Source organism: Pogona vitticeps, chromosome 4, assembly GCF_051106095.1.
Source record: "Pogona vitticeps strain Pit_001003342236 chromosome 4, PviZW2.1, whole genome shotgun sequence".
NCBI lineage: Eukaryota > Metazoa > Chordata > Lepidosauria > Squamata > Agamidae > Pogona > Pogona vitticeps.
Genome location: NC_135786.1, coordinates 66247851 through 66260575, shown reverse-complemented (window position 1 = coordinate 66260575; position 12725 = coordinate 66247851). Strand labels below are relative to the sequence as shown.

The following is a 12725-nucleotide window of genomic DNA, read 5'->3' as shown; positions in this document are numbered from 1 at the left end:
AGGATGAAACCTCATCAATGGCATTAGTTCTTACACTTTTCAGATTCAGCCAGCAATCCATTCTGGAACTCGGCCAAAATGTATTATTACGAAATTCACTGTGATGATAGTAAAAAGTCACTTTACATGACAATAACCAAACAGTTTTATTAGCAGAAATTGAAGAAGAAACTTGATCATGAAGTCCATCTGAACACTCACTTACACTGAGTGACTGACTCTGTTCCCACGGCTTCTGACTGACTGTGCAGTAGCAAAAAATGTCCATTTTTATATTCATCACCATCTCTAATCATAACATTTCTTCAAGCCTTCGTGGACTCTCCCCACTGGCGGGTCCGCAGACCACAGGTTAAGAACTTTTGTGTTAGGTCACTGGAATAGACAATAATGTTAGAAAAAGTGTAATAAGGCAGGGCCTTCTCAGCAGTGGCCTTCTCAACCGGGCCTTCTCGGCAGTGGCCCCTCGACTATGGAACAGTCTTCCATCAGAGATCCACCTGGCTCCCTCGCTGGGTGTTTTTAAGAGCCATTTAAAAACTTGGCTCTTCAGGCAGGCCTTCCCTCCTGTCAATTCTTGAATTCTATCTTTCTGTTCTTTCATTCCCCATCTTGATCATTCTATATTACTGTTTAAATGTTTTTATGATTATGAATGTTGTTTACTTTGATTGTGATTTTTTTGGTCATTTTTTGATATTTTGTGATTTTGTAAGCTGCCCCGAGTAGATGCTGTCTAGGGGGGTGGGGTATAAATTGAATGAATGAATGAATGAATGAATGAATGAATGAATGAATGAATGAATGAATAAATAAATAAATAAATAAATAAATAAATAAATAAATAAATAAATAAATAAATAAATAAATAAATAAATAAATAAATAAATAAATAAATAAATAAATAAAATAGGAAAAGAGGGAAACCTAATACGAGATGGGTGGCTCAATAAAGAAAGGCGCAGCCTTCTTATTGCCTTTATCCTTATGAGATGTGGACTCTGAGTCTAGTAGTATTGTAGTAAAGTGGAGAATATTCAAGTTCCATGAACCCTAGTAGACATAGGAAATGGTGAAGGATCATGGAGTTACACATCAGTATCATCTTATAGTCCCTATATTCCCGAATGCATATCTAGAAACCTTTAGCTTGGAGAGGACTCGGACTGCATCCTGAGGGACCAGATACAGTGGTGCCTCACTAGACAGTTACCCCGCATGACAGTTTTTTCGCTAGACATTGGTTTTTTGCGATCGCTATAGCGATTCGCAAAACAGTGATTCCTATGGGGGAATTTCACTGGACAATGTTTGGTCCCTGCTTAGCAAACTGATTTTCACTAGACGACGATTTTGACACCTCCCTCCGCGCTCGCAGACAGGTGTTTTCGGGAACTAAGCTTCACAAGACAGCGATTTAAACAGCTGATTGGCAGTTTGCAAAGTGGCTTTCCTATGGCCGATCTTCGCTAGACAACGACGATTCTTCCCCATTGGAACGCATTGAACAGGTTTCAATACATTCCAATGGGGAAATGCTTTTCGCTAGACAATGATTTCGCTAAACAGCTATTTCAGTGGAATGAATTATCATTGTCTAGCGAGGCACCACTGTATAAAAGTGAAGAAGCAAATAGTAGCCCATATCCACTGTGATTTTCCAAACATCCATGTTGAAACAGGAAGTGAGTTCATTTGTGTTTTTATTTTGAAAAGGTAGATATAATTGTTTCAAATCTGTTTGCTTCCAATTTCCCCGATACCCTTGTGATCTATTATTTCTGCCCTTTAATGTCACCAATAACTGAAGTATACAGCCCTCTTAAGACCATTTTCATTGTGCCTTTTTTAGGATATGCCAGTTCTCCTGTCCCTATCTTTTGACTATCAGAACTAGTGTAGTAATTCAGGTGCTTGCAATAACAACAAACCATTCTTCTCATTCCACTCCTGTAAAATATTTATGGTAAATACCCCTCATGGTATTAATTCTTAAAAATCATGGTTGAAAGAACATTCCAAACTTGAAGAAGCTTTCTTGCCATGTTATTGAAGCACACTGTGTATTTTGCTGTGTGCATGCCACAGCTCTAGGAAGATCCCTTATTCATTGTAACACATGCATATTTGCATAGGCATTTGAATGAGAATGGATGGTAATACAGCATGTGAGGTGGAGATGAAAATTTACCAAATATTAAGACTTAGTTCAGAAACAAGATGAAGTCTGAAGTTTGTTTTTTTTTAAAGACAGTTGCCACATATATCTGTCTTGTATAGGAATTTTCTAAGGAAGATATAAAATTAATTATTCATGTGAAGGATCTCAGTCATTCTAGTGGAGCTGTGAACAATGTGATCCCCCCACCCCACCGAAGAGTGTCAGTAATAGTAAGAGACAACACCAGAGAAGCTTACTGTTTCTGTTATGGTAAGAGACTGACTATCTAGGGAATTGATTCACTCAGCGTAGTGTGACCTTGTCTATTCCACAGTTGACAGGTATCAAAAAGAGCCCGGCTGGCCTGTTGAATAGGAAAGGTGCAGCAAGTTACTCTTGACTCTGGTTACTTGTCTGATATGGTTCATCAGAACTTGATCTTGTCTGCTGTAGGTCAGAACAATAAATTGCCAAAGTATTTCTTGAGAAAGTTAGTTATTGTAATGCTCATCACATCTTCCTTTGTAAGCTAGATGTTATAACTGTCTTCCCTTCTTATTCAGATTTTGAGAAATATTTATTAAAACAGATGGAATGGTCTTACATGGATCTGGCAATCTTCATTTATGTTGCTTAGTGTTTCTATAGGTGAATTGTTCACACAATCTTCCAAGAAAGAAATTCTTTTAAACCTGACATTTCTTTATATGCCAAAAGCTGGGTTTTTAGGATGAGCTTTGAATGCTTTTTTTTAGAAGATCAGTGAAACATAAGAATGTGTTCCATGTGTGTGGCTAAATAGTTTCCTCCAGTGCTCACTATGTGTGTCTTCTGTGTACTTATCTCTATGAAACTAAATCCCAGTAGTTGGTTTCCACATGGCATCTTCTCTGCCTTTCCTATACAACATATGAGGTTATGTCTTTCCCATCACCTGAGTGAACATCAGCTGGTTCCCTGGCATAGAGGCAATATTAAACTCTCCTGAGGCAGCTGTTCCCTCAGTTAGAAAATGCTTGCTGCTTCAGGTCACTAAGGGCTGCAGCTTCTCCCAACCCCCAAATCCAGTCAAAATCTCTGCCAGTGGATTTTGGAAAAATAATTGGAGTGGTGATCGTTCTTTAACAGTCTAGCTTCCACCAGGCCTTTCTGTGTGTGGAGAGAAAAATAATATGAACTTCAGAAATGAGGGAATTGTGTTTCTTGTCATAATAAAGCAGGTTGTTCACAAGCATATTACAGTGTCAAGAGATATTAGAGTATTCTGCCCAAGTATTTCTCTCTATTCAAAAGAGGGTTGACATGGATAATCAACAATCTTTTTAATATTATTTCTCAATGACCAAAGTCCACGCCATTACCAATATGTGGCTTGAGGACATGTATCTCTTGGGAGCACAGTCAGCTTCCTCTTTTCTCCACTGAACATGTTTGTCTTGTTTGTGATGGCTGATCGCCATCATACTTCTGTTAAGTTTGCAAGAGCTGAGCAGCACTGCTAATGATAGGACATTTTTGAGGTGATTTATTCATAGGGTCACCAGAGTTCGGAGGTGACTTGACTGTCCATAACAACACTATACTTCTGTGTCTTATATGGGAGTGAGAGGAGCCTGCATGGTTTTCAGTTTGTTGACAAAAATGGAATTGCATTACAGTATTTATCTTGCAACAAAATTATACTTAATTGTTATTTCTAAAAGTTAGATACACTTGCTCAGTTTTTCACAATGGATATGGGAAGACATCTAGCCATCATACTTTTGCTCACAACATTGTTCCATCTGAAAGATCTTTATCACATAGTACTTCACATTTCAGAGGTAAACTTTAGATGAGTGGTCTTGTATCTTCTTCTCTTCATAACCAAAGATTGATGCTGTGTTTCCAGATATGCATATCCTTCATTGATAATCGTTTTTGCCCTAGGAAAAGTGATCTCACAACCATTTGTTTCAGATAAAATGTGAGCTGATATTTAAAGCAAAGCCAGGCTGTTCAAAAGGTTGACTGATCTGTGGTATTTCAGGAAAGATAGTGAGGCAATAAATCGTCTCCTAAAAGTGGTTGAAAGGGAGAGAACAGTTAAGCAGAACCCTTGTTGGTTTTCTGTTCTTTTTCTTTTGAATGTCTTAGTGAAGTGCTGTAAAGAGAGCCTTTGCATTTACAGTACGTGCTTTGCAATCAGCCATTCCCCTCAGTTGTGTAACTTTTTGGCAGCAAGACCCCATTGCCAAAACTACATGTGCTTCTGAAATACAGATATTCAGACTAGAAAATACCCTGCATTTAACCCAAAGACTGTACAGTCCATTGCATCAGTAAGAAAACTTTTTTAGCATAGCTGGGAAGGATCCCCATGAGTCACTGAGTCTACCCACTGTCAAGGAGGCATTGTGGGGAACCCCACCCTCAGGCTTTATAGCCACATCCCTTAACCACTGAATTACCACTGAACAGATCACAGTGTTGAATAAAGGAAGGGACAGTGGCCAGCAGTCTTACTTCTGAGGAGGCGCTGTGTGTCTTTGTTTCCTTTGCTGAGAAGGCAGAGTATAAATTTTCTTACTGGAAAAAAACCAGCTATAAGCTACATCATCTTAACTAATCTCCAGTTGCTTTAACCAAGTGTTGCATGAGTACTGATTTTTTGTGGTATGGTAGTAACTGTAGATTAAATAATTCCTTAGCATCTGAAAGTACTCCTGCTCTGAACTGATCTTTGTGTAGACTAATACATGAATAAATACAATTAAAATGTCTGCTTTGCTGGCTGATTTGCCGTTTTAGCTTTATACATGTTTACTCCGAAGTGAGACCTGATTAATTCAATCCAATAAATTTCTGTGTGAAGGGTTGCAATCTTAGTACAGTATGTTCCTAAAGCTTATTTTGCTGATATGCATAGTTGTACTGGTCAGCTCTTAAAGAATTGTTTGGGAGGGTTTTTCCCCCCAGTCATAGTTATCCATAAACCAGTTTGTTTGCTAGCTTCTGCTTGCTAGATGTGCATCTGCTCATATTCTGTTTTATTGATTTTTGTCTTATGATATTTTGTCCTTGTATGGGTTTTTTCCCTCCTTATCTCAGCACAAATCCTCTGCGTTTTTGAAACTGATAAATTCTTCATGGATGCCACAGAGGTGCTGGTGCATTTGTTGTGAGGCATGCTGGTGAGAGAGGGGGCTGTGTAAAAGACCCTAATAAGTTCTCTTGAAAATGTTGCTATAATATGAAATGCATTAGCATTTCTTACTGACAGTTACTGCTTGCATATTTTGCTAAATGCAGGTTAGTGAAGGATCATCTCTTAGAAAGCATCCGTGGATGTCTACACTTCTGTTTAAGTAGACTATGTGGAGAAATCTTAATTTTATAAAACTGAGGCTGCAACTGTTTTTAGACTCAGTGAATGTTGAGCTCAGTGTAGCTACTATCTGACTAGACATATAGGATTGTACTGAGTATGCATTTGTTATATTCAGCCATATGAGATTTCCAGAGACCTTCTTTTATTTTTTTTTCTGGTGTAAAATATAAGCTCAAGTCGTCAATATTTTAAAAATCCTACTTACAGTAGGAGAAATAAATGCTTTTAGCTACATTACAAGAGAAAATAGCTTATACTGTTGATTGCTCCCACATACCATCTTTCAAATGAATTATGAGTAGTTCTCTATTGATCTGGCTCATTCTAGGTCACCGAGCTATATATCCAAAGTGTTTATACAATCTATTGGAATCGATAAACAATTTAAACTGATGTAACTGCAGAATGTTTGCTAGTCCTGAAGAAAATTGGAAGTATGACAAAGAATGTAGCTGTAGAGGTTTATTTTGTTTTGTCAGAGTAAAGGCAGTAAAATAATATAACCATTCCAGGAGCATTACAAGGAACTACTGACACCTTAATCCCATATGTAAGGTGCTGATGGTTTTACGCGGGCTTTATTTCAGTCTTTATGCTGTAGAAGTTCTTTTTATTTATAGTTTTAAGAAATTACTTTTTGAAAATGAGCTTCAGAGAATATCTCCTGTAGGAGTAAGCACATCATAAAATGGTTTCAATTTAGATTATGGGTGTTACATTTCAGGTTGAGCTTTGTTGTCTGGTGACTTTGGGTGGTGTAAATATTAACATAATGGCTTAAAGTGTGGATTAGCTTTTATAGTGATGTTTAAAATTCAACAATTAAAAAGGAGCTGATACAGTTTTTAAGTATTAATAAAATGTTTGAATTCAGAAAATTAAGTTGAAAGCCATTATAGCTAGTGAGCATTTCTTATGCCACAGCGCACACTAGTGGATTATTCTGACATTTCATTAAAGCTGTAAATATATAATAAAGCTTTATTTAAGTAAAGTGGGCCCAAGTCTAACATGGAGGCTAGTACTGTGAAATGGAAGACTGTAAGGAGTTTTGTTTGTGCCAAATGGAAAAGTATCATATGTTTCAAAATGTAAGTACACTTACTGAAACGTTCTATTGAAATGATAGTACTTCTTGCTAGTAAACATATTTAGCTGATAGCTATATATACTTTTTCTCCTTCACCAAATAATCATTATGACTTACGTGCATTCTTTTGGAAATTCAAAAATATGGATCTTCCATAGTGCCTATCTGCATATTATATTTTTCAAATGGGATGTGGGTCAAGTTTTCAGTTTTGCCACATAGCAGATTTGTAGAGCTGTAACAATCTGACAAGTACCAGCTGTAACAAAAGTGCAGTATAGAGCAAAGAACTGGGAACTAGCCTTACAACTGTAGCAGAAGTGTTCAAATATTATATACAGTAATACTTTTCACCCATATCAAATTGACCAAATTGGTATTCTTATTTTCATGGCCTGTAGTTGGTGGCACAGATACTCAAATAGCACACTTAGGGAGGGAGAGCATTGTATTTGGTGCAAAAAAAGTCATACAAAATATACACAATATATTAGTGGAATTGGTTGTGTGTTTTATATATTTTTTAATGACTTCATACCTTATTATATAAATAGTTTAGAAATTTCATTTCATATGTAATATAGAAAGTTTTGAAGATCTCCAAGACAGTAGCAGCAACAAAAACACATATGTTTGAATTGGTATTGGTGATTACCCATCTTAAATACCTGGAGTGGTTCCTCCAGAGCTCTGCTGGGCCCATTAATAATTAGCACCTGATCATTGGCATCTGTTGGTCTCCCCGAGCCTGCCATGCGATATCTTTTCCTTCCAGCTACAAAGTAGTCCACTAGGTTTCTGTGTACTCTTTTTGATTTTGCACACAGTGTTTATGTGATTTTGCACACAGTACGGTATACTATAATCCATATTTCAAAAAAAATGCAAATAAGCCTTATAAGCAATATAGCCAGAAAATACTCTCTGTGTGCGTGATAGATGGCTGTAATTGTGAAATGGATATTCCTAGAATTTTAAATAACAAGATACATTTCTGCTTACCTAGAACCAGGTTTTGGGCTGAATGGGTACTGGGAGGAGAAAAAAAGAGCAGACCAATATGAGAAGAAAATCAGGTCGAGAGATAGGGACTAATAGACTTAGGCAAAGATGGATAAATTTGCTAGTATACATATAAAAAAGAAGAATGAGATCTTCTCAGTACTGAACAATGTCAATAACTTACAGTATCACACCAAGTGAATTGACCCATTAAATGCTTGTTATCCTAGGTTTCATTCTCATTGGACTACACCAGTAAATGGAGAAGAGATCCATAAACGAGTGAAAAATATTTTAAGGACACACAATGCAAGGCAAAGGCTAATGTTTGTAAGTTAATATTAATTTATATTTCTTTTAACCCAAAACAGGAGTGGCAAGTTGTTCCAGCTTTGGGTGCTAGATTGCTTCTTGGGGCACGTCACAGGGGCTGAAGATGTTGGAATGGATTCTCTCCCAAAGACCATCCCTGAAGGCTCACTCCTGGTACCACCAAACCAGAGGTGGTTTGTCCATGCACAGAGTGGCATGGAATGGATTACTCCATGCTTCCCTGTGTATGGAAGGGGAATCTAGTGCTAACAAGGGAGCCCTCCCTGTTCAATTAATGATCAGGCAGGAGAATAGAATTTCTATTGCCAGTGGCAGGGAAACGCAACCTTTCTCTAACAATGACCCCTTGATGAGGCCTGGCAGAGAAGAAGGTCTAGGAAAGAAGTTGCTTTAATGGATGGAGAATCCCTGCATACCAAATCTGGTTGGTAGATCAGGTGTTCCTTGTCTGTGGGTTTTTGTTGTTGCTGCTGCTGTTGTCTGGGGGGAGAGGGGTAGAATGCTGTGTAGACTTAAAATATTGATGGGGGAATGGGATAGGGTATCCACTCTTATTTTATGCTGACTTTTGGAGAAAGATGTAGTGTGAGAATCTCTTGTAATTTCTGATTTTTCCCAGTGGGTGGCATTGAGTGAGGGATGGTTCTCCCCTCTACCGAGTTTTCTTCAATATGAGGTTGGTGCCATGCCTGACATAAAGTGAGGGGAGCTCAGCATCCAAAGGCATGAAGTATATTTATATCATATATAGTACTGCAGCTATTTTTGACAGCTGCCATTGTGAAATCCTGATGTCATAATCCTCATGACCTTCACTATTTTCACCACAGACTAGAGCTTTATGAATCATCCAGTAAATTCTCTGAAAGTTGAGTCATGGCAACTGGACTTCTTTCTTATTAGGTTGAAACATTTTGCTACTCATCCAAGTAGCTTCTTCAGCCTTGATATTTTTGGAAATAGTATGAAAGATCTTTTTTCCCAAAAAACACACAAAAAATACCACTGCCACTCCCAGCTTCCTTCAACTGGCCTGTCAGGGGTTTTTTTGTGTGTGTGTAGAGGGATGTGACCTGCCACCATCGGATCAGACACCTATTGTGCTGCAACTCACTGTTGTCTCCACACATCTGGGACATCTTGGCCTCTTCTTTAGCTTGCACTTCACTATGTGAAAGGTTTTGATTTAATCCTTTTTGTTGGAATGCAAACTCTTAAAATGTTTTGGGTTTAGTTTTTCTTCCTAAAACAAAAACCTTTTAAAAATATATTTTCTCCCCTATCTTTAGCCACTTGTTTGAAATGTGACCAGGCAGCCATTGTGGGTGTCTATGTGATAACTGCTACCAGAAAATAAAGGAATGTTTAATATATGAAAAGTGATACTGTCTTTACTAATGCAATGGGTTTGCATGACAGACAATGAAAACAAGATAAAAAGTGATTATACAGGCTTTTATCTAACCTAAATCCCATCTCAATCTATATGGAAACATCAAATCCTAATTCTTTCTCTCTACCCATCTCACTCTATTATTCTCTGTGTGTGTGTGTGTGTGTGTGTGAGTGAGAGTGAGAGAGAGAGAGAGAGAGAGAGAGAGAGAGAGAGAGAGAGAGAGATGTGCTGTCAAGTTGGAATTGTGTAGCAGTTCTTCTAGGGCTGTCAGGATAAGTGAGGCATTTAAGGAGTGGTTTTACCAGTTGTATCCCCTATAAACTTCCATGACCAGGCTGGGATTCAAACCTGGGATACCTGAGTCCTGGTACTCTATCCAATATACTATACTGAATAATTCACAATCTCTTGTTGTTTAGTCGTTAAGTCGTGTCCAACTCTTCGTGACCCCATGGACCAAAGCATGCCAGGCCCTCCTGTCTTCCACTGCCTTCTGGAGTTTGGTCAAATTCATAATCCAGTGCATGTTAGCAATTTGGGTCTCGAGTTCCTCTGCCCCATTGAAATCCAGCTCGTACTTCTGGGAGTTCTCGGTCCACATACTGCTGAAGCCTACCTTGTAGAATTTTGAGCATAACCTTGCTAGCATGTGAAATGAGTGCAATTGTAGGGTAGTTGGAGCACTCTTTGGCACTGCCCTTCTTTGGGATTGGGATGTAGACTGATCTCTACACTTATGTAAAAGCCCACCTTTATCTAACTTCTCATCATAAACACTTACCCACATTTATATACACTGTATACATCATCTACAAAAAATGTACAAGTAGGGACTGAAATTATCAGATATCTTTTTCCCATTCAGATATGATTTATAATGAAAATTTTGTCTCTATTTCTTAGGATGAGAGTTATTTATCAAAAGAAGAATTTTCTAAGACAATAGACTCCAGTAAGACAGGATATTCCAGTAAGAAAAGAGACATTTCATCTATGGATGCATCAAACAGCAGTGAGCTTCAGAACAGGTAATGCTCCCATCCATATTATACTTCTTTTGTCCCAGTCCATGCTTCCTCTTCCCCCCCCCCCCATCTTACTTCAGTTACACATTCCGTGGATATTATTGCCATTGCAGAAAGTGATGCAAGTGAATTGACCTTACAGAAAACTCTCTACACTAATACAGTGCAGAAGACATTGTGCTGGAGATGTAGTACATCTGCACTGCAATCCAGCACAAAGTTGATTTCAGCAGACTTGAACAAACACAATTCTTACTCCATCCCCTTACATTAAATTACCCACAGGCAGACCACTGCAGATTGTTCCTTGGATATAACCATGGGTAATGTGCAAAGCCCCAAGTAGCATAGGAGGAGGTCATATTTTGGGTCATCATCACAATAGAATCACCTGATATTTGCATTATTGTCTCATAAGAACCATGCAAAGATTGGTGTGGAAAAGAGTCATTACTTATGTCAGGCTCAGAGCTTTTGCTATTGACTCAGTGATACTGGGAGAAGGCACAAGGCTGTAGTTTTCATGTCTTCAGTGCATCATAGGAAGAGGGGCCCTGTGTTGACTCATGGGTTCTGTCCCTCTCCCCTGATCTATCTAGTTTCAGTTCATAAATGTATCACTCTGTGTTTGTGCATCTCAACCAAACTATCCCAATTCATTCTCCACAGATCTTTGAGTCTGGAGAGTTAAAGATGATAAATTGATTAGCATATAAGTGGGTACCAATTTTCCTAAAAGGTGCCATGCTGTCATTTCCAAAACTGGTTCAAGCAAGGCAGTGTGCATAACATACTATGCTAATGTAGGACACAAAGATCCCTTTGGATGTACAAGGCATCAGTCAAGAAGTTACAGTCACTATTTCCATAACATCATTGAAAATGATGGACTTTAAAATCTAATATTCAAGTACAGTTAGACATTGACAGGTTCATCACATTTGGTAGAGTAGTCAAGAAGGTGGGAGTTAAAAGAGAGTCAAAGGCATTCTGACAGCTTGGAGTTTCCTGTCATTTTCATAAATAGCATACTAAGACAGAATTCAGAGGGGAAAATAGATTTGCTGACCAAATGTTCACACCAATGTAAATTATTGAAAACCATTGGGACTGCACAGAAGATCTATGGTATTGAAATATTTAGTATGTGTGCAACTTTGAAAGGAACTTGTGGGACTCTAAATGTGATGGAACAAAAGTATGTGACAGATGTATGACAGGTGTTTGGGAAAGTGGAGTTGAGTGCAGTTATCCTGCTCTTAATATGATTTGTGCATGTAATCCCCAGATCACCTCAGTTCAGCTTGTCAGGATAACTTCCAGTTAAGACAGCAGACTGATGTTTTTCTAACATGGATGGAGTTTTGTCCATTCCACTGTTAAATTTCTTATGAGGGAGGGTGGACTAATAGCCCGGCACCAGAAGTGAATACTCTCGACACAGTCAGTACATTGACAGAAAATGCTGCCAGTCTTTATGAACATAATTCCAACATGTTGTGTTGACTGTGCTTCTGGCAACAGAGCTGGATTTCTTAGAACAAGACACTGACTGAAATCCTGTTTGTGTACGTTTTGCAGCATAAGGCTGATCATCCAGGGTAAAGTTTTGGAAATTAGCATTCTTGCCCCAAGGCGCTGCCATAGTTTTCAGTAATTAGATACTTCTGCATCCCATCCTGTAGCCCCACAGGTTGTTGATAAAAAAAAGGGATTACTCAGGATCCATGGAGACCTTGGGAAGGGAGAGAAGAATTTTTAATTTTCAAATGATGTCATCCGCCTTTCTTTATGGAATTTACATAACCAGGATTTCAGCCACTGATCATTAAACCTACTATAGTGCTCCTGTTCAGGCTTTGCTGACTTTGTTTGAACTTATGAAGAAGTAGTTACAGAGTCATGTGTGTCTTGCAATAAAACTAAAGTTAATATTTCATTAAGGTCTTTTAATGATAAGATTGTTCCATGGCTTTAGCAGAGATGAAGATTTTGTTCTCACCTGCATTAGTATCTGCAGCATGGCCTTTAGTGAAACTGATTCTACTGGTAAACCCAGTTGTTTCTCTTCAAAAGGCTGAGTCTGATCCCAGTGTACTGTGATAATAATCATAGAATCATGAAGTTGGAAGGGGCGTACAAAGCCATCGAGTCCAACCCCCTGCTCAGTGCAGGAATACAAATCAAAGGATATCTGCCAGGTGGTTCTCTTGAATTTCTCTTGAATGCCTCCAGTGTTGGAGCACTCATCACCTCTCAAGATAATTGGTTCCATTGCTGTATGGTTCTAACAGTTAGAACGTTTTTCCTGATATGCGACTGAAATCTGGCTTCCTGTAACTTAAGCC

General features: G+C 38.4%; 1 protein-coding gene across 2 annotated transcripts in view; it reads left to right on the top strand.

Annotated features, from left to right (window-relative positions):
• The window catches only part of SPATA6 (spermatogenesis associated 6), a 43219-nt gene that overhangs the window by 23365 nt on the left and 7129 nt on the right, over positions 1 to 12725 (top strand). For both annotated transcript variants that reach the window (XM_020788126.3, XM_020788125.3), the window contains 2 exons: positions 7854 to 7953; positions 10256 to 10380. In XM_020788126.3, coding sequence (XP_020643785.3) covers positions 7854 to 7953; positions 10256 to 10380 — 225 coding nt within the window. The remainder of the gene's footprint in view (positions 1 to 7853; positions 7954 to 10255; positions 10381 to 12725) is intronic.